Here is a 20106-nt window from a genome sequence, read left to right as displayed (position 1 = left end):
ACATATGCTGCCTTTCACATATGCAGCTACTCACCCATATACCATTGAGATATCCATACACTCACCGACACAGCCATACGCACACCCACTCAACCATACCGTCCCTCACAGATGCACTCATGAACCCATATACCCAGTTATTCATCTTCTCATACATCCATCTCACAGTCCCTCACCCACCCACATATACACTCAGGTATCCATACAGGTACTCAGACAACTAATCAATAACCAATTTAGACACTCATGTACCTATTCACCAACCCATGCAGCCAGTTACACACCAACTGACAGACTGATACACACATTTACACAGATTAGTCTCTCACCCATACATTCACTAAGACCTGTTTAGTCAGTCACCCACTAAATCATCCATTCAGACACTCATACACCCACTCATTCTTTGAATACACTTTGGTATATATATATATATATATATATATATATATATATAAAACATTCTTCAACTTTTTTGAAACACTGGATGATGTCATCAGTGATGTCGTTTGAGATGTCATCAGTGAGGTCACTGACCATGTCATCAGTGATGTAATATGTGATGTCATCAGCAGTGCATTGCAGGGCGTGAGTTATAGTTAGCTCAGCTAACTAGGACGGCCAATTTTCTCTGGTTTTATACGAGTGAAATGTCAGCCTAACTATAACGTCCAAGAAACCTGGTTTTTTTCAGTGAATTTTTAAGGTTTTTAAATGCTAATTCCTAACTATAACCTCCCTGAATACTTTGTTTTTTTCAGTAAATTTCTAAGGTTTTTTAAATGCTAATTTCTAACTATGCCCACATAGGTAGGACATGTGCAGAAAGAGAAAGGAAGGCGCAGAAAGAAGCAAGCGAAGTGCAGAAAGAGGGAAAAGAGGTGCAGAAAGGGGAAAAGAGGTGCAGAAAGAAGCAAGTAAAATGCAGCAAGAGGCAACAGAAGTACAGAAAGAGGAAGAAAGGTGCAGAAAGAATCAAGAGATGTGCAGAAAGAACCAACAGAGTTGCAAAAAGAGGCCTACTTTGACTGTACCTTACAACAGACTCATACAAAGTAGCCTAATCACTAATCGTTCTCTCAAGATGTCTTAACCCTCACTTTCATCTTGAATGTTCAATATTCATCGACTGCTCAGAATGTTAGGCATGCCAAATATAAAACAGCAATCCCAAGCATATCACTGTTGTAAGTCTGACCAAGTTTGTGAAGGTATACATGCGTGTGTCTCTGCTGTTATTTAGAGACATGTTACATAAAAATAAACATACAAATACTTGAATACCTGTGTTTCAAACAGCATACTCAGCAAATTTGTTTACAAAAAGGTAGAAGCAAGAGAAATACAGGTGCAGAAAGAGGCAAGAGGTGTGTAGAAAAAAGCAAAAGGGGTGTAGAAAAAAGCAAGCGAGATGCAGAGAAAAGCAAGAGAACTGCACAAAGAAATAACGGAGGTGCAGAAAGAGACAAGAGGGGTGTAGAAAGAGGCAGGAGATGTGCAGAAAGAAGCAACAGAGGTGCAGAGAGGCAAGAGAACTGCAGAAAGAGGCAAGAGAGTAGCAGAAACAGGCAAAAGAAGCGCAGAAAGAGAGAACAGAGGTGCAGGAAGAGGGGTATAGAAATTTGAAAGAGATGTACAGAAAGAAGCAAGAGCAGTGCAGAAAGAAGCAAGAGCAGTGCAGAAAAAACAACAGCGGTGCAGAAAGAGGCAAGAGGGGTGCAGAAAGAGGCCAGAGAAGTACAGAAGGAAGCAAAAGAGGTACTGTAAGAGAGTGCTGAAAGAGACAAGAGAACTGCAGAAAGAGGCAACGGAGGTGCAGAAATTGGCAAGACAGGTGCAGGAAAAGGGAAGGGTGCAGAAAGAAGCAAGAGAGGTGCAGAAAGAGGCAAGAGATGTGCAGAAAGAGGCAAGAGAGCTGCGCAAAGAGGGTAGAAGGGTGCAGAAAGAGGCAAGAGGGGTGCAGAAAGAGGCCAGAGAAGTGCAGAAGGAAGCAAAAGAGGTACTCTAAGAGACTGCTGAAAGAGACAAGAGAACTGCAGAAAGAGGCAACGGAGGTGCAGAAAGTGGCAAGACAGGTGCAGGAAAAGGGAAGGGTGCAGAAAGAAGCAAGAGAGGTGCAGAAAGAGGCAAGAGATGTGCAGAAAGAGGCAAGAGAGCTGCGCAAAGAGGGTAGAAGGGTGCAGAAAGAGGCAAGAGGGGTTCAGTAAGAAGAAAGAGGTGCAGAAAGAAGCAACATAAGTACACAATGAAGCAACAGGGGTGCAGAATGAAACAGGGTGCAGAAAGAGGCAAGAGGGGTGCAATAAGAAGCAAGAGAAGTGCAGAAAGAAGCAACAGAAGTGTATAATGAAGCAACAGGGGTGCGGAAAGAGGCAACAGGGGTACAGAAAGAGGCAAGAGGGGTAAAGAAAAAGGCAACAGAGGAGCAGAAGGAAGTAAGAGAACTGCAGAAAGAGGCAAAAGAGGTGCAGAAAGAGGGAACAGGGGTGGAGACAGATGCAAGAGAAGTGCAGAAAGAGGGGAGAGGGAAGCAGAAATGTGTAAAAGAGGTGCAGAAAGAAGCAAGAGGATTGCAAAAAGAACCAACAGAGGTGCAGAAAGACGCAAGAGGGGTGCAGAAAGAGGAGAGGGGAGCAGAAAGAGGCAAGAAGGGAGCAGAAAGAGGCAAGAGCAGAGCAAAAAGTACCAAGAGATGTGCAGAACGAGGCAAGAGAGGTGCAGAAAGAGGCAAGAGATGTGCAGAAGGAAGCAAGCGAACTGCAGAAAGAGGCAAGAGAGTTACAGAAACAGGCAAAAGGGGTGCAGAAAGAGAGAACAGGTGGGCAGAAAGAGGGAACAGGTGGGCAGAATGAGGCAAGAGCTGTGCGGGAAGAGGGGTATGGAAAGAGGCAAGAGGGATGCAGAAATTTGCAACAGATCTGCAGAAAGAAGCAAGAGCAGTGCAGAAAGGACCAACTGAGGTGCAGAAAGACGCAAGAGGAGTACAGAAAGAGGCAACAGAAGTGCAGAATGAAGCAAAAGAGGTGCAGAAAGAGGCAAGAGGGATACAGAAAGAGGCAAGAGGGGTGCAGAAAGAAGCAACAGAGGTGCAGAAAGAGGCAAGAGAAGTGCAGAAGCAGGCAAAGGTGCAGAAAGAGGGAACGGGGTTGCAGAAAGAGGCAAGAGGGATACAGGAAGAAGCAACAAAGTTGCAGAAAGAGGTTAGAGAGGTGCAGAAAGTGGAAGAGATGAGCAGAAAGAGGCAAAAGAAGGGCAGAAAAAAGAAAGATGCAGAAAGAATCAACAGAAATGCAGTAAGAGGCAAGAGAGGCACAGAAAGAAGAGTGGTTTGCACACCATTAGTACCAATTTAATACCCACATTTAGCAATAAGTAACAGGGGCCCATTCTAGGTTTGCAAAGGACCTTCCACCAAGCTGTAACACTTGCCGCTGCATTTTTGGAGGTGTTTAAGCCGTTTGAGTTAGAAACAAGTTTTTTTGTTCAAATCTGCAGATTATGCAGCAGATGATGGATTATGTGGCAAATATGGAAAATGTATAGTTGTGCGAAAGTCGGTGCAGCCAGTTGCAGAATTCCAGTGGCCCTGCTCATACCTCTAATTAGGTCCAGAAGTGCTACTAAGTGGTTCCTTCTTTTTATTACGTTTATAGTTTAGCTTCTATGGAAACGAGGAAGACTAAATCTGAGGTTACCACTCCACAACACAGACTACCATACCACATAATTTCACTCTGCAGAATTCCTATACACTAAATACCACATACTTTCTATCCACGTCAAAGTCTAGCCACATAATTACAATGCACATCATACCACATAATTCCACTGCACACAACCTACATCCACTCCAAGAAACATTAGTAAAACACTTTTACATTTACAACTCCAATAGCTCTAACTTTCGCAAATGTGAAACCTATCACATTGCAAATGCTTCTTTAGTAGTCGCATTTGCAGAGAGGTAGAAAAAGGGGGCTGGGCCTCCGACCAGCGCTCATGAATTCTGCTGCATAGGACTTACAGGAGGTACCAGGAGGGCTTTGTGGCCCCCAAAGTCCCTCCGGAGTAAAGTGGAGTTCATCCCCCAACCAGTACTGTGCCAGCAGGCGCATTTGCAGAGTGGTGGAGAAAGGTGAGCATGGCCTCCAAAGACCTCTTAGCAATCCCACTGCGTAGGACTTAGTGAAGGTAACAGGAGCGGTAGCTGGCCCCCAAGGACAACCTTGGGGGCCAACTACCCATCCTATTACCTACAGTAAGTCCCACACAGCAGAATTACAAAGTTCTCATAGCAGGTCACACCTCTTTTCCCCAGCACCCTGCAAAAGCGCTCCCTGGTGTGCTCTTGGATGGGTTTCCTGCTCTCGCTTCCATGAAGTGAAGCAGAGTTTGCAATGACAGGGTGGGAGCAGTGCTCCCACCCTGTCATAGCAAACTACAATGTCCCGGGGGTGGACACCCCGGGACATTGCTGGAGCCGGCCCTAGAGGGTTGTGGTCCCCACGGCCATCTAGGGCTCCATGAGGGGGGCCGGGCGACCCTCCTCCAACAAGTTTAAAGCCTCAGGGAGGTGGTGGTCCACGGGCTGGAGGTCGGCAACGGACCCCCGCACTTCATTGATCTATGCCCCGGGGAGGTGGAGGTCCCCGGGGCAGTGTGGGTGGGCTCGAGCCCCTCCACACACAGTTTTTAAAAGTAGTCCCGGGGAGGTGGCGGGCTGCGGGGGCGGGAGGACCCCTCACATTTAAACATTGAAGCCCGTGGAGTTGGTGGTCCCCGAGGCTGCGTGGGGGGGCCGCGTGTCCCCGTGCATAATTAATAAAGCCACAGGGAGAAGATGGTCCCTGGCACTGCGCGGGCCCGCTCGGCCCCCGCATATATTTGGCATATTGCCCCCAGGACCTGGCCCACCCGGGGGCTTATTAAAAAAAAGCGTGGGAGACTGCTCTTCGTTTTTTTTCCAGCGGGATTTGTGCACCCAGTGCGAATCCCGCCGAAAAAATAAAATAAAATGCTTTTTTTGGGCGAGCAGGCTTAGGGGTTCAGGGTGTTTCTACTCTGCCCCCTTTTCTTGTTTTTTAACCTTCTGAGTCACAAGATGGCTGCCAACACTTCCTGGTTTGGAGTGTTGGTAGCCAATCAGAAAGAAGCTCGTGATCGGGAGGGTTTGCGGATCCACCGCGGTCACCAGATATCAATATTTCTCAGGTACTACTGAACGGATTTATACCATTTAAAAGCAAAGAGGGCACTCTGGACAAATTTCTCTCTGCCAAATTTGGTGTAATTCAGTTCAGCAGTTTGGGCTGTAGCCACAACAAAAGATCCTATGGAAATGAATATGGAGAAAACGCGTTTTGGGACTCCCCTTTTTTCTTGGCACTCACTTGATGAAACACCCTGAAACTTTCAAGACAGGAGCTGACTGGAGCGCCCCATTAGTTTTGAAACGTTCGCAAAGATTCGTCAAACGGCGCCAAAGATATTGCCAAATCAAAAAACGCTTTTACTATGGAAACTAGGTCCCAACTATAACTATCTACTGGCGATATACATATACATATATATATATATATATCCAACAAAAGGTATCCCACCTTTGAGGACGACCTTGAAAGAACCAGCGGATTCTGCATCTTCAAGCAGCATTCCTTTATTCTTTGAAACAATGTGGGCTGCTGCAGTCTGTGTTTGCTCGCGCAGGTTTGAACTGGTATCAGCAAATTGCCGGAATTGGGTACTTGTAGCTCACTGGAGAGCTTAAATTGTGCAATATTGGTGTTCAGAACGGTGGAATCCATCCGAGGATTTTAATTACAGTGTGGTGAAAACTACGAATCCCAGAAACTTTTCTACTGATCACGCCCACTAGGGGGCTGTACCTACTAAAGGACTGTTAATGGAGGGCTCATTTCCCATGCTTATCTGCCTTTGAACATTGCCGGGAGTCCGTGAGCAAGGAGCAGGAGCTCCGAAACGCGTAGGGCCATGTATTTAAATGAGCACCTGTGATGTCCGGTTTTCAAAGAATAAAGGAATGCTGCTTGAAGACTTGGAAGATGCAGAATCCGCTGGTTCTTTCAAGGTCGTCCTCAAAGGTGGGATACCTTTTGTTGGAGATATATATATATATATATATATATATATATATATATTATCTACTGGCGGTCGCCAGTAGATAGTTATAGTTAGGACCCTGTTTCCATAGGAAATCCGCAACATTCTATTTGGAATAACTTTGGCGCCGGTCGACGAATCCTCGCGAAATTTTCAAAATAGGTGGGGCGCTACGCTCCGCTCCTACCCTGAAAGTCTCGGGGGGATTCGTCAAGCGGGGGCTGAGAAAAAAGGGGGGGTCCCAAAACGCGTTTTTCCCATGCATTTTTCCATAGGACCTTTAGACACAGCTACAGCCCGAACGGCCGAACAGAGTTACTTGAAATTTGGCAGAGAGGTAGTCTACAGGTCAAGGAAGTGCCTTTTGTGGGTCTGGTGTAAAGCTGTTCAGTAGATCCTGAGAAAATAGCATTTAAATCAATATATATATCTGAGCCAGCTTACGGTGCGCTTACCGTGCGCTTACGGTAAGCTTACCGTACGCGTACGGTGCCGTGCACGAGCGCGATTCTGATTGGCTGTTAGATCTTAGTAAACATTCGAATCGGTCGAAACCAGGAAGCGGCGGCCGCCATTTTCTCTCTCGCACTCTGAGGGGGGGAGGAAAACCAAATCAAAAAACATGTAAAGGGGCTGTTTACACAGCTCCTAACCACCTTGCCTTGATGAAGGTGTCCCCAAAGATCCCCCAAGGCCAAAAAGTCAATGTAATTTTTTTTCGAAAAAAATCGCCGATTACGCTTACCGTACGTGTACGGTAAAAAAATTTTTTAAAAAAAATTATCCACACTCTCCCCACCCCGTGTGCAAATGGTGCCCGATCGGCTCCATTTGAGCATGGCATATTAAGTATGTCAAAATATAAAAGATTACCTTTCACAACGAAGCGCATAATATGTCCTCCATGTGCGCACGGTGCGCGAAGCGCATCGTGCGTACATGGCCCATCCAGCGTAACGTGGGCACGCGGTGCGCGTAGCGCACCGCGTGCCCACCGTGCGTGCACGGCACTAACTGCGTAAAGTGGGCGCGCGGTGCGCGAAGCGCACCGCGTGCTCACTGTGCGCGCACGGTGCGCGAAGCGCACCGTGCGCGCACGGAACGAACTGCGTTAAGTGTGCGCGCACGCCACGAATGGCGTAAAGTAACTTAGCATTTAAAAAACCGTACAAATTCACTGAAAAAACCATAGGTTTCACACACGTTATAGTTCGGAATTAGCATTTAAAAAACCTTGCAAATTCACTGAAAAAACCATAGGTTTCACACATGTTATAGTTAGCTGGACATTTTACTGATAAAAAAACCAATGAAATTCCCCCGTTATAATTAGTGCAGGCAACTATAACTCACGCGACCGCAATCCTCTGCTGATGACATATGTGTCTTTATGAAAAAAAAATATTTGTAATATATGTATAGCTAAAATTTAATGGAAGAAGACATGGGCAAATAAGTGTCTAAATACAGTATTAGCATCAGCAGAGGATTGCGGTCGCGTGAGTTATAGTTGCCTGCACTAACTATAACGGGGGAATTTCATTGGTTTTTTATCAGTAAAATGTCCAGCTAACTATAACATGTGTGAAACCTATGTTTTTTTCAGTGAATATATATATATATATACACACACACACACACACACACACACACACACACAGATAACGGGGGAATTTCAATGGTTTTTTACGAGTGAGATGTCCAGCTAACTATAACATGTGTGAAACCTATGGTTTTTTTAAGTGAATATATATATATATATATATATATATATATAAACACACACACAGAGATAAACCCGTATCATCTTGAGAGAGAGAGCATGCTGAAAAACTGAGATTAACAGTATTAAAAATAGTTCACAATTTTGTAATACTTATGAGTGTGATATCTTTAGGATACAACAAAGTGGCTTGTCAAGAAATGCACAGAGACCGAAAGAAAGGCCGAATACTTTCTTTTTTAAAAGGATTAATGTTATAAATCTTTAATCCCAGGTTTCTTAAGTTGCTGTGATCCTTTAGTACGCCTTGTGTTAATACAGCTTTAGAAAATTATAATAATTTACATGAAAAGGTTTGGTTTTGTCACATTTATTTTCAGCAATAAGGGTAAATATGTAGTCTTTTGTGACCTGATACTTTTTGTGGTTTGGTGAATGCTTAAGAAAGGTGTTGCTTCTTTGTTCTATGCAGTTTTACATGTCCATATTTCCTGAAGTGAGTAATTGTTACAGTTAAGAATCTTAGTAGTTATAATATTTACCGTGGAATGTTGATCTTTTAACTTCAGTATTATACCCGCATCATCCTTTTTGCTGGCCATAAGCAACCTGAACATCTGTTCTCTATACTTGCTCATTATGAGTTCAAGAGCAGACTGATGTTCTTCAAGAGATGTCCGTAATTCTGTTAAAGTAATGTTAAAACAAGAATTAGCATACCAGCTTTACTTCTTCACAAGCAGAGCCTTCTGATGGTTACCCATGGACTACTACAATAAGCATTTACAATCTCATGCTTACTTGCTTAACTTCTTGATGGGTTTGAGAAACAGATTAAAGTCTGTGCCTGAACATTCAGCAACACTTTTTAAACTATCTTTATTGGAACATTCTAGGACTGTCACTAACATACATCAACCATGCCTCAGTTATATAGTTCTCTAGTTCTCCAGTTACATCTTAATTTGCTTATTTACAATTATACATCAACTTACAGCTATTAACTGTTGTAAACTCATTAAACAACGAACTATGCAGGTGTGAATACTATCATGACCTTACTATAGTTATTCCATGATAATTCTGGTGAGGGGTGTTGGGAGAAATAATCTACCCACTGGTCTTTGCCATTTCCCATTCAGGCAGCTGGCCTCCCTCCCCCTCTCATTTTCTACATTACTAGAAACAAATTGTCAAATAATCTGTTGAATAGAACTTTCTAAAATATATATATATATATATCTTGGATCATCTGGACCTCATAGTATCGTAAATTTAGGTATTATGTAAAACGTCATTCAAGAATTTGTGCGAATGAAATGCACTTGTTTGACTCTGCTGTGGCCCATTGGCTACAGTACTGCCTCTTTCAGAAAGGGGAGATGAACATGGGATTTCCACTCCATCACTATGGCCCTCCTGGCTAACTTACTGCCAGCTGTACCCTCCCTTGGGCGTTGAAAAAGCCCTACTTTAATCTCTTGACCTTGTGCAGGTCTTTACATCATACCACTTTCATCAGTACCCTGGTGACTTCTCTCTAATAATATGTAAACCCAGAGCATTACAGCACCATACAAAGGAACTCAGCTTGAGGAAATTCTGAAGATGCAGCAGCTTATATTTTCAAGTGCAGGAAATTATTTAAACCAGGCACCTTGTGACTTAGTACAGGAGCGAGCCAACATTAGTTTACGTTCATTTTCATTAACACCCCCCCCTTCCCAGGTCTGTCCCCCACTAGTCTCTCAGTATCTCCAGTGGTAACCAAATGATTCTTAAAAGTGCTGTGTATAGCCAGGTTATCAAACTCTTGCCATCTCCCATAATGTACAGCAAGTGCATCAGATCATATTTTGAGGCTCTAATTCTGAAATCTCTAACGATCTGCACACTCGTGCATCAAAAACCTAGAGAGCCCATACCCATCCACCAATGTCTTAAATAAAGCCAGCATTAAATCATTAAACAGTTCCCCACAGTAAAAATCCCTGCAACCTCCGAGGATGCTAATTCCTTAGCTGAGTAGAATCCCTGCCACCTACGGAGAACTACAGTGGAATCATGGGGCTTATGGTTTGATCTGACATGTTTTATGCAGCTCCCTAGGATAGCGACCTGTAGCAGCTGGGGGTGCCTCCGTTATATGAGCTAATGAGCTTAAATAACACTGACAAACGAACGTATGGGTCCGCTTGCGATCTACATGACAGCACGCTGTTCATTTGTCCACAAACCTCAGAGCTAAGTCCTAGAGGCTGATTGATACAGATGTCCCAAGACTGATTGCTGGGCACATTAAAATACTCTCAGATTTAAAATAGAGGATGCAGGCTTGAGAATGATAAAGCCACTTAAGATTTGAATTATACGTAGAAAATTGTGGACCGGTAAAGACCATTACCTCATTGGTCCAACTGGACCAACACGAAGAACTCTAAGGGGTCGAATTTTTAAATCTTATTGTCCTGAAGATGGTCTTGCTAAGAAATCTATAAAAGACCGAAACGTCGACTGTCACACTGTTTTCCGGCAAATTAATTTAATCCCTTTGGAAAAAGTGTTCGATTGACTTGAATGTGAAGGCATAAATAACTAAGTGTTTTCCTTTCACTGTATCAACAAATGTTGTGATTATCAGTACCCTTTTTGAACTTTGAATATAAACTTACTTTTTTACATATACACCCGTTCGTTTTCCTTTTTTCCTTCTGTTTCATCTGACTAATGCTAAAATGTGGTGATTCATCTACATCACTCTGATTTCCAATTTGAAAATTAAGTTACTTAAATAATAAGAAGAAGTAATCACAATTAAACCTATAGGTATATAATTAACCTATTTTCAATTCATTTTTTGAAATTATAAAAATTAAAACATCGAAAAAATCCCTTGAAGGCACCTTTTTACTTTACTATTCAATTTTGCCCAAGCCCTCAAGGGTATATTGGGTTGTCCACTGCATTATCTTCCGTTATATTAGGGCACTAGACAAAACAAAATGGCTACAGGGACGTTATAGATAAGAAATAGCATCGGAAACCTGTAGAACGACCCTGTAACCTGTGTTTTTTTCAGGTTATTTCTAGGTTTAAAAAAATTTAAAGTAATATTTAATTACCAAACGTTAATCCAAATTCTGTCTGTAGCCAGGCCCTGCTGCCAACCCACCCACATGTAGCCAACCCCACGCGCCGTGTCAGTGGAGGGTTGGACACAAGGCTCGCATATTTAATTACCATACATTAATCCAACCGCACCTGCAAATGGCTTTCAGCCATGTACGGTGGGGCTTTGGCTGCAGTGTCTGGTCGCAACCTCCTGCATGCAGCCAACACCACTCTGCGCATGGCCTTTGGCTGTGTGTAGCGGGGTTGGCCTCAGCTGTGTGAGTACCTTTGTGCGTCTGTGACTGGGTGTATGAGGGGATCTCTGAGTGGATGTACCGGTGAGTGCGTGACTGTATGGGTATGCAAGTGGGTGTGTGGGTGTGCGAGTGGGTGTATGGATGTGTGAGTGGCTGTATGAGTATACATAAATCCTTTTACTTTAATAACTCCAAAATTACTGAACAGTTTTACACGGAATTACAAAAAACACTCTTTCTGGACCAAGACCTAGGTTTCTGCCAAATTTGGTGTAATTCTGTAGTCGTGTCCAAAATCTTGATGGGAAATTGCATAAGGAAAAAGCGTTTTTCTCAGTCCCCGCTTGACGTATCACCTCAAAACTTTCGAGACAGCAGGTGGAATGTCAAGCCAGTTTTGAAAATTTCATGAAGGTTCATCAAACAGTGCCAAAGTTAATTGCAAAACAAGAAACGATACGTATATGGAAAGTAGGTCTTAACTATAACTACTTACTGGTGTACGCCTGTAGGGTAGGAGGAATCGCTCCCTCTCCAGTGGGCAGTTACAGTTAGGACCTAGTTTCCATAGGAAAAGCGTTTTTTGACTTGCCTATATCTTTGATGCCTTTTGATGAATTTTCAGGGACCTTTCCCAAAATATTCTATGCTCACTTCAGATGCTGTCTGGAAAGCTTAGGGGTGATCTGTCAAGTGGGGGTGAAGAAAAGGGGGTGTCCCAAAACACGTTTTCCCCATGTTATCTCCCATAGATAATTTGAGCACAACTGCAGCCCGAACCACTGAACGGAATTATTCTAAATTTGGCAAAAATCTAACTCTTGGTCCATAAAGTGTGCTTTTTGTGATTAGGTGTAAATCCGTTCAGAAGTTGAGCTATCAACTGAAAGCCAAATTTGTATATCTAGGGACCCTGGATTCTCCGTGGATCCGACAGTCCCCGTGCTGAAATCTAATTGGCTACCAGCACTTCAACCAAGAAGTGTTGACCGCCATCTTGGGACTTGGCTTCAGCCCTCTCCCCCCAAAAAACATTTAAAAAAGGAGTGGTGTCTAACATCAGGCCCTTCTTTATTTTCGGGAATACCAAGAAATCGTAAATTATTTCTACGAGCCTGATTTTCTAAACCTGTTAGCTTATAGGAGAGGTCATCCCTATGTGCTTTAACGTACTCAAGTTCTTGTTTCTGGGTCCTAGATTCTTCTTCCAGAACCAAAATACGAGCCTCAGCCTCAGTAACTATCAGCAGTCTCTGCGGAGACCTTGATTGCTCGACGAATAGTGTTCTTTAATTTAGTACAGATGGCTTGAGTGCGAAGATTTTCAGATCTGCTCTCTGCGCGATGAGCCATCATAGTGTTGTAAATTGTGGTTAGTGTAATCTCAGCAGGAATTTCAACCAAATTGACTCCATCTTGATTATTGACCAGTAACTCCCCAGCTTCAGTTTCAGTCCGGATTATTGCCACTGAGTTATTTTCCATAGAAATGTCATTCCTGGATGTATGGTCAGAGGAAGGGTTCCCAGTATTCTCATTTCTAAGTTTAGCTAAAGCACGGTTATGAGAACCCCTCTTTTTTCGTCTTTTAACTGTGGAAACACTGGTACTAGGAGAAACTATGGTAATTCTCGCATCTCCATCGTCTTCATCCCCTCCTACAAAACTGCTCTCTGCAGTGTCGTCCGCCCAGTCCCTGCTATGACTTGGACTATCATCTGAAGTATAGCCAGACAGAGAATAGAAATTTTCGCCCCCCTCTTGATGCATTTTGGCTCCGTCTGGAAGATTTGAATCCGATTTTATTAGGGTCTCAGCAGATCGTGATAGGACTCCATGTCCCATACTCCTTTGCAACCCAAAGGACTCCGGGACTGAATTCGAAATTACTTCTGCTGTATTTAGCGCCATTGCTGAGATAGCTGTATCAATAGCATCGGCAGTTATAGGCTCGTTTATATCCGGCGTAGATAATGGCTAAGTAATAGACGAAGCAATAGGGACAGTGTCTCTCTGTTTCACTATTTTCTTTTCAAAAAAGTCATGAAGCGGGAGCATACCTTGTTTTACATTAGTTTGAGACATAGAAGTTTTCTCCAGCATATCAACCCCCATAACACTCGGTGTTTTTTCAGCAGTTGCAGCAGTCTCAGTTTCTGGAAAAGGTAAAGGTTTACTCACAGTTGCTTTCACCTGGACAGGTTTCACCTCAGCCGGTTGTTTTGTCCGGACACTCCTGGTTTGTGCTTTTGACTGACTTTTCTGCTGCATATTCTTGCTCTTCCGTGGTCCGCCGCCCCCCCGCACTATCGAGCAATGAGCTCCGGTAAAACCAAGGTAGCGCCAAAGCGGGAAGCGGTAACGATAGCAGAGAATAACAAGCAGCATTCGAACTGAATGGTGATGTATCCGTGACCACCGGAGCTTTCTACACCAATATGAATCCGAATCAGTCCGAACGCCGAGTCTAAGCCCAAAACCCAGGGCGCCGACTTTCCTCTGAATCAGCACTGCCAAGTGTTCGACGAGATACAATGTATCCTTTTCTTTCCGTTACTTTTTCTGCTCACAAATTACGAGTCTCTCTCACCCGCTTCATGTTGCTCGATCATACGCTGTTTAGAAAGCAAATGCGGTAACTTTTAAAACAGCAAGTCAGCCAGCATCCGAGTTCTCTCCGGGACGCGGAGCCAGAGTAGAGAGCTGCTCACACAGCCCACGCCACAGCCGCCATCTTGCCTCACAATTTATTATTGAATTTCTGAATGAAGCTTTTCCGGATTTAAAATCAAGGGACTGGGCAAAAGAGATTCAAAGGGCGCATCGCTTTCCCTTCTCTATTAAGAATACTCGGCAGGGCGAGACAGAATATTCTCGAGCAATTCTTGTTAGCTTTAATAACTTTCTCGCCAGAGAAGAAATTTCATCTTTAGCTAGACCCGAGAAAAAAGCATCCGCTAAGGGATGCATTTTTTTTGTGCGGCCGGATTTCTGTCAAGCAACGGTGACCCTGCGCTGGCATCTTAGACAGTTAATACCTCAATTCCAGGAGAAGGGGGCCACCGTTTATCTCCAGAATCCAGCCATACTTAAAATTATTTGGAAGGGCCAGACCAAATTTTTCTTATCAGAGATTAAGGCAAAGGAATTTTTACAATCATTATAAGGCTTAGATTTTTGTTAGACAGGATACTAGTCATTTTTTCAAGTTTATAATATTATTATACGTAATCTAATCTTTGATTCAATAAGGCTATAATAGGTTATAATAGATTATGTTATATTAGACTAGAACTACTCATGGTTCTCTGTTTCTACTTTTTGATTTTCGTGTGGGGAGCGGAGCCAGAGAGACATGGCACTCCATATTTCACAGGAACTGAAAGTTCCTGAGCCTCATATGTGGGGGAGGGGGGTGGGGTGTTGGCCGTCAGCCGGGGGGCTGAGGTGGTGGTGGGGGTGGTGGTGGGGGGTGGGGTGGGGTGTAACGCAGCACTAATGATTGATTCGGGCTTTATAAACCTAATCTGGCGGACTTTGATGAATTATAGATGTCAAAAAAATATGCGGAATCAGTTTAATAGGCTATTGCTTATGTTTTTTTTTTAATCTTTAAAATGGGGAAGAAAATTAAAATCTGCTCGCTTAATGTCAATGGCTTGAATGATTTTAAGAAGATGGGGATTTTGCGACATCTGATCCAAATTCTGCAAATTGATATTCTATGCCTACAAGAGACACACATTTCTTGGTCCAAGAGGAGTTTGCTGAAAAATCTTGGCTTAGAGTTGTTAGCTTGTTCTAAACAAATGGGAGTGACAAGAGGTGTTGCTATTCTTATAAAACATGGAATTGGTAAAAGTGTTGGATCCTTAGGGGACAAATGGGGGAGATGGGGGATCGCAGAAATTATTATTGAAGGGATTAGATTGACTGTTTGTTCAATATATGGTCCAAATTTAGATGACAAGGAGGTTTCTAATATAATCAATTCTGAATTAGCAACCTGGAATTATCCCCTAATTCTCTGTGGTGATTTTAACATCAATATCAATGCTAATAGTAATATTAGTAACATTTGGAATTATAATGGCCGTAAAATTCAAACCTACAGAGCTCTTAGAGAATTAATTATAGATAATGGATTGATCGACGTATGGAATAAGCTTAGACCCACAGAATCAGGTTTCACTTACTTTTCGGCTCCACATCAAAAATTTGCTCGACTAGATTACTTTTTTGTCTCTGCTCAGCTTGTTGGTAATATAAGGATTGATGTTTTACCCCAAATCATTTCTGATCATAATCCTATTGTTTTAGAATTACTACTTTCTTTTCAGGACCATGTACAAAAAAGGCCATGGTCATTTCAAAGAAACTTATTTCTAGATCAGGATTATTTAGCTCATATGGCTTTGACAATCAAGGAATTTTTTCTGAACAATAATAACACGGCCTCGATTCAAATTGTTTGGGACACTTTTAAATCGACTATTAGGGGTGAGACTCTGAGTTATTCGAATTATCCTTTAAAAAAAAAACAAGCCGCATTTAAGGCTACTTTAGATCAAATAATCCAGGCAGAATTGAAACTAGCTTCCTGTGTTAGACTGGGTTCCGGTATACAGGAAGCTCAAACAGTCTTGGCTCTTGAGCGGTCGGTTGCCTATTGTTTTTTGGCTGAGCAGACAGCTGCGAAGTATAAACTATTTAAAAAAGAGTGTTATGAACTAAGCGAGCAAACTGGCAGAGTATTAGCTCAAAGATTAAGGCAGAAAGCCGCTGCTACGGAAATAATTAAAATTACTGATTTAGATGGTATATGCCAAGAATCTAGTTCAGGTGTATTAAAGGCATTTCGAGATTTTTATCAAACATTATATAATCAATCAAATGATGGTACTAGTATGAGAAATGATGCGTCTAATTATTTTTTTAATTTAGACCGTTGTGCTTCTCTCATGGAAGATCAAAAAGTAATGCTATTAACTCTCATCACTTGGGAGGAGATAGAAGGTGCTATTCTTGGTCTGGCTTCTGGTAAAGCCGTCGGGCCTGATAATATCCCTTTGGAATTTTATCGAACTTTTCGTAAAATTCTGAAACCAGAGCTGTTAAAAAATTTTCAAGAAGCATTTCATGGTCGGCCTCCTCCTTCATGGTCATTAGCTACTATTGTTGTATTTAAAAAAAAAAGGAAAAGAACCTCTGGATCTTGGGTCATATCGACCAATCTCTTTAATAACTTCCGACAGTAAGATCTTCTCTAAAATTTTAGCAAATAGGTTAAATGATTTGATGCCTCATCTAGTAGCTAAGGTTCAACATGGCTTTATTAAAAAGAGGGATACAACGGATCATGTTAGAAGAATCATTGCTCTTTTAGATTGGTCGCAGGGCTCGGGATCCCCAGTTGGGGTAGCCCTACAGGACGCCGAGAAGGCGTTCGATAGGGTCGACTGGGGGTTCCTTTGGCAAGCCCTCGCTTGGAAAAAATTTCCTGCAGAATTTATAACTGCTTTAAAAGCTTTATATAATAGGCCTCAGGCTGTAATACGAATAGCTTCTGATATTTCCACTACATTATCTATAACGAGGGGTACCAGGCAAGGATGTCCTTGTTCCCCCCTATTATTTGCGCTTTATATAGAACCATATTTGCAAAAACTCATAAATCAGGAAAGTATTCCCTCTGTTATAATTCATTATATAGAATACAAAGTTTTTGCTTACGCTGATGATGTCGCGATTGTTACTTCAGACATTAACTTAGCTTTTCCCAAGATTATAGAGGCAGCTCGGGAATTTGGTGTATATTCGGGATATAAATTAAATATAGCTAAAACACAGATAATTCATTCCGCTGCCGGCTTGCCATCCGATCTGATATATTCCACTACTGCTTCTTATCTAGGTGTGCAATTGTCTGCCAAGGTCGAAGATATTATAGGGCTTAATCTTGATCCATTACTTGCTTCTACTAATAGATCTCTTGAAAGGCTAAATAATCTCCATCTTTCTCTTTATGGTCGTACTAACGTTATTAAGATGCTTTTTTTTCCTAAATTTCTTTATTTTTTTCGTACTATACCTTTATTGTTCCCCTCTAGTTTATTTACTAAAATAGATAGAATAATTTCAAGATACTTATGGGGATATAAAAGAGTTAGACGGTCTCTTAAATGGTGTTCTCTACCTATATGTAGAGGAGGCTGAGGACTACCGAATTTTCGTTTATATTATTTGGCGGTATCACTTAAGTCTATGAGTGTTTTAATTTTTCAAGAAACACTATTGGAGGATTCTACGTATCCATCAATTTATGCAATGATTCTTGGTGCTCAGACACGACAATGTCTTGTACGTTTTTCAGAGCCAAGTTACTATAAAAAAACAAGATTTAAAACTATACTGACAGCTTATCAAATTTGGAAGCAATTTAAGAAAAGATTTTGTTTAAATAGTAATCTCAATTATTATACACCACTATTTGATAACCCAATGCTGCCATCAATATTCTCAGATCAAATAATACAGCGCTGGCAAAGGTTTAATATATCTCGGCTAGGTGATGGAACAGTTTAACCTACCTAAAGCAGATTTTTTTAAATATTTGCAAATACGCAGTTTTATAATTTCAAAACATTTATTAAATACAAATAAGATTAGGAAAATTGATATACTCGAAAGCTGTCGGAAACAAAATAGAATTGGTGTGATTTATCAGACCATGCTAAACCGATTAGAAGATAATCTTGAGTCATTTAATACAAAGTGGCAAAGTGATTTGGGGATAGAGAGTGTTAATGTATCTGATGCTTTAGCTTTGTCTGATTTAGTTCTATTCAATGGATCTTTAAAAAGTCAATTTTTTATGAGTATATTTGATTTATATTATACCCCTGCTAAACTATTGAAATGGAAAGCTAATAGAGGAGATAAATGTAGCCGATGTAATCTTTCTGGTGCAAATTCTGCTCATATGTTTTATTTTTGTCCTAGCTTAGCTCAATTTATTTCTGAAGTTCAAAAGTTTTTAAACAATATTATGAATTCATCAGTAACACTTTCTGCTGAACTTGTTATTCTTGGTGTTCAATCAAACCCTGATAGGCTTCGGACAATTGCTGAAGATGTTTTTTTATTTATTTCTATGTCCATCTTTAGATATTGCATAACCTCTCATTGGATTGATGTTGATCCCCCTTCTTTTCTGCATTGGCAATCGAAATTGTTAAACATCTACCAATTAGAGCAATCGGTGTATCGTTTAAAGGGAAGGAAAAAGAAAGTTTTTGGTTTAAATATTTGGACACCTATTTGCAATTGGATTCAATTATAAAAGGTTAAAACGTGTACTTACTTAAATGCTACTGAAGTGAAGTTTAGTTTGATCAAATTACCTACCTCAAATTTGTGTATGATTTGTAAGGCTCGATCAGTTATTTTATGCTGCTGTAAAACTCAATAAAGATAATTAAAAAAAAAAAAAAAAAAAAGAAGGAGTGGTGCGGGGAGGGAGGGGCAGGGTAGGAACACCCTGACTCCCAAGCTCTATCCTGGGGTTCCCCTAGGACCTTCGAAAGCAAAAATTCCTAGCCAGTCAAAACGGTGGGACTATTTCAGACACTCATTATACCAAACAATATGATTAGAGAGAACTCAGTGTGGGTGGATTGAAAACTACAATTAAAACATAATAGAAATATATTTTATTTATTTATAATAAAAAAAGATTAGGTTCAAATAATATTGTAAACAATACATGATTTTGATGCAATAATTTCAATACAGTACAGAATGGAGTAAATGTCAAGAAACCAAGGATTGGTATGAGATACACAATATCTTAACATATATTGATACAATCATTAGAAAAGGGGAAAACTTACGACCAAAGATGTAATGTGGCTAACAGATGGTTCTTCTCAACGCGCGTTTCGGCACTAGAAGCGCCTTCATCAGGAAGGCCACAAGTCCTTCTGGTTTACAAGCAGTATCAGCTTAGAATTCTGGTCACAAGATGTGTGGATCAGAACCGGTCCATTTATTAATAAGCCAAGGGTATATACCTGGTTTCATGGCACAGGGGCACTCGGGGAATCGAGGGGGAACAATTAAATCGCTAGAAAAATACTGTCTGCAGGTGATAAAGGCAGATCATTTGAATTCCTTAGAGGGCAAGATGGCGAGAAAGTAACAGCACCAATCTTAATTAAATTTAGATGATCGAAAACGTTGCAGAATTGTGGCCTCAAAAATGGTGAGGGCAATCGTGATACGGAGCGGTTAACTCTCGAAAAACTGCCGTAGCGTTCAGTGCTGTAACTGCCGTTCCTAAAAAACAACCAATGGCAAAACAGAACTTATTTATTTTTTTGCTGCAATATCGCGACAGTCATGAATCCATGGCAAAAAAAACAAGCAAGACTCCTGCACTTGTTTTGACTGGGATAGGCGCATGTAAGCATATTTACAGCAAAACAATACAAAACGAAAAAAAGGAGGGGCACCCGTGGCATCCCTACAAAGGCTCATTTGAGCACTGTGGACCACCACCTCCCTGAGGCTAAATAAAAATATTTGCAGGGAGGGTTACACAGACCACCTACTTGGGGCCTATAATATATTTAAAAGTGGGAGAAAGGCCGCATGGCCCCCTTCCCGGGCCATATACTGCCCTAGGGACCACCACCTCCAGGGGCTGGCTCGTGCAAAGTAAAGAAGGGGGGTCGCAGAGCCACCTGGAACAAATTATGGCCCTCGGGACCAACATCCCCAGGGCTGCCCACACCCAGGACATAGCAGTTTGTTTTCACTTGGAGGGAGCTGATAGCTCCAGCTAAGCCAGAGCATACATAACTCTGCTTCCAGCAAGTGGGAGCTGTCGAACTG

The 20106-nt window shown here is 41.8% G+C and overlaps 1 protein-coding gene across 1 annotated transcript in view; it reads right to left on the bottom strand.

Annotated features, from left to right (window-relative positions):
- FGFR1OP2 (FGFR1 oncogene partner 2) overlaps nucleotides 1–20106 on the bottom strand; it is a 257887-nt gene that overhangs the window by 45731 nt on the left and 192050 nt on the right. Inside the window, exon 4 of the mRNA XM_085652791.1 lies at nucleotides 8386–8528. Within this exon, the coding sequence (XP_085508917.1) occupies nucleotides 8386–8528 (143 nt within the window). The remainder of the gene's footprint in view (nucleotides 1–8385; nucleotides 8529–20106) is intronic.

The sequence above is a fragment of the Triturus cristatus genome, chromosome 4_1 (assembly GCF_964204655.1).
Source record: "Triturus cristatus chromosome 4_1, aTriCri1.1, whole genome shotgun sequence".
Classification (NCBI taxonomy): Eukaryota; Metazoa; Chordata; class Amphibia; order Caudata; family Salamandridae; genus Triturus; species Triturus cristatus.
Note: the sequence above shows the minus strand (reverse complement) of the source record. Positions and strands in the feature narration are given on the sequence as shown.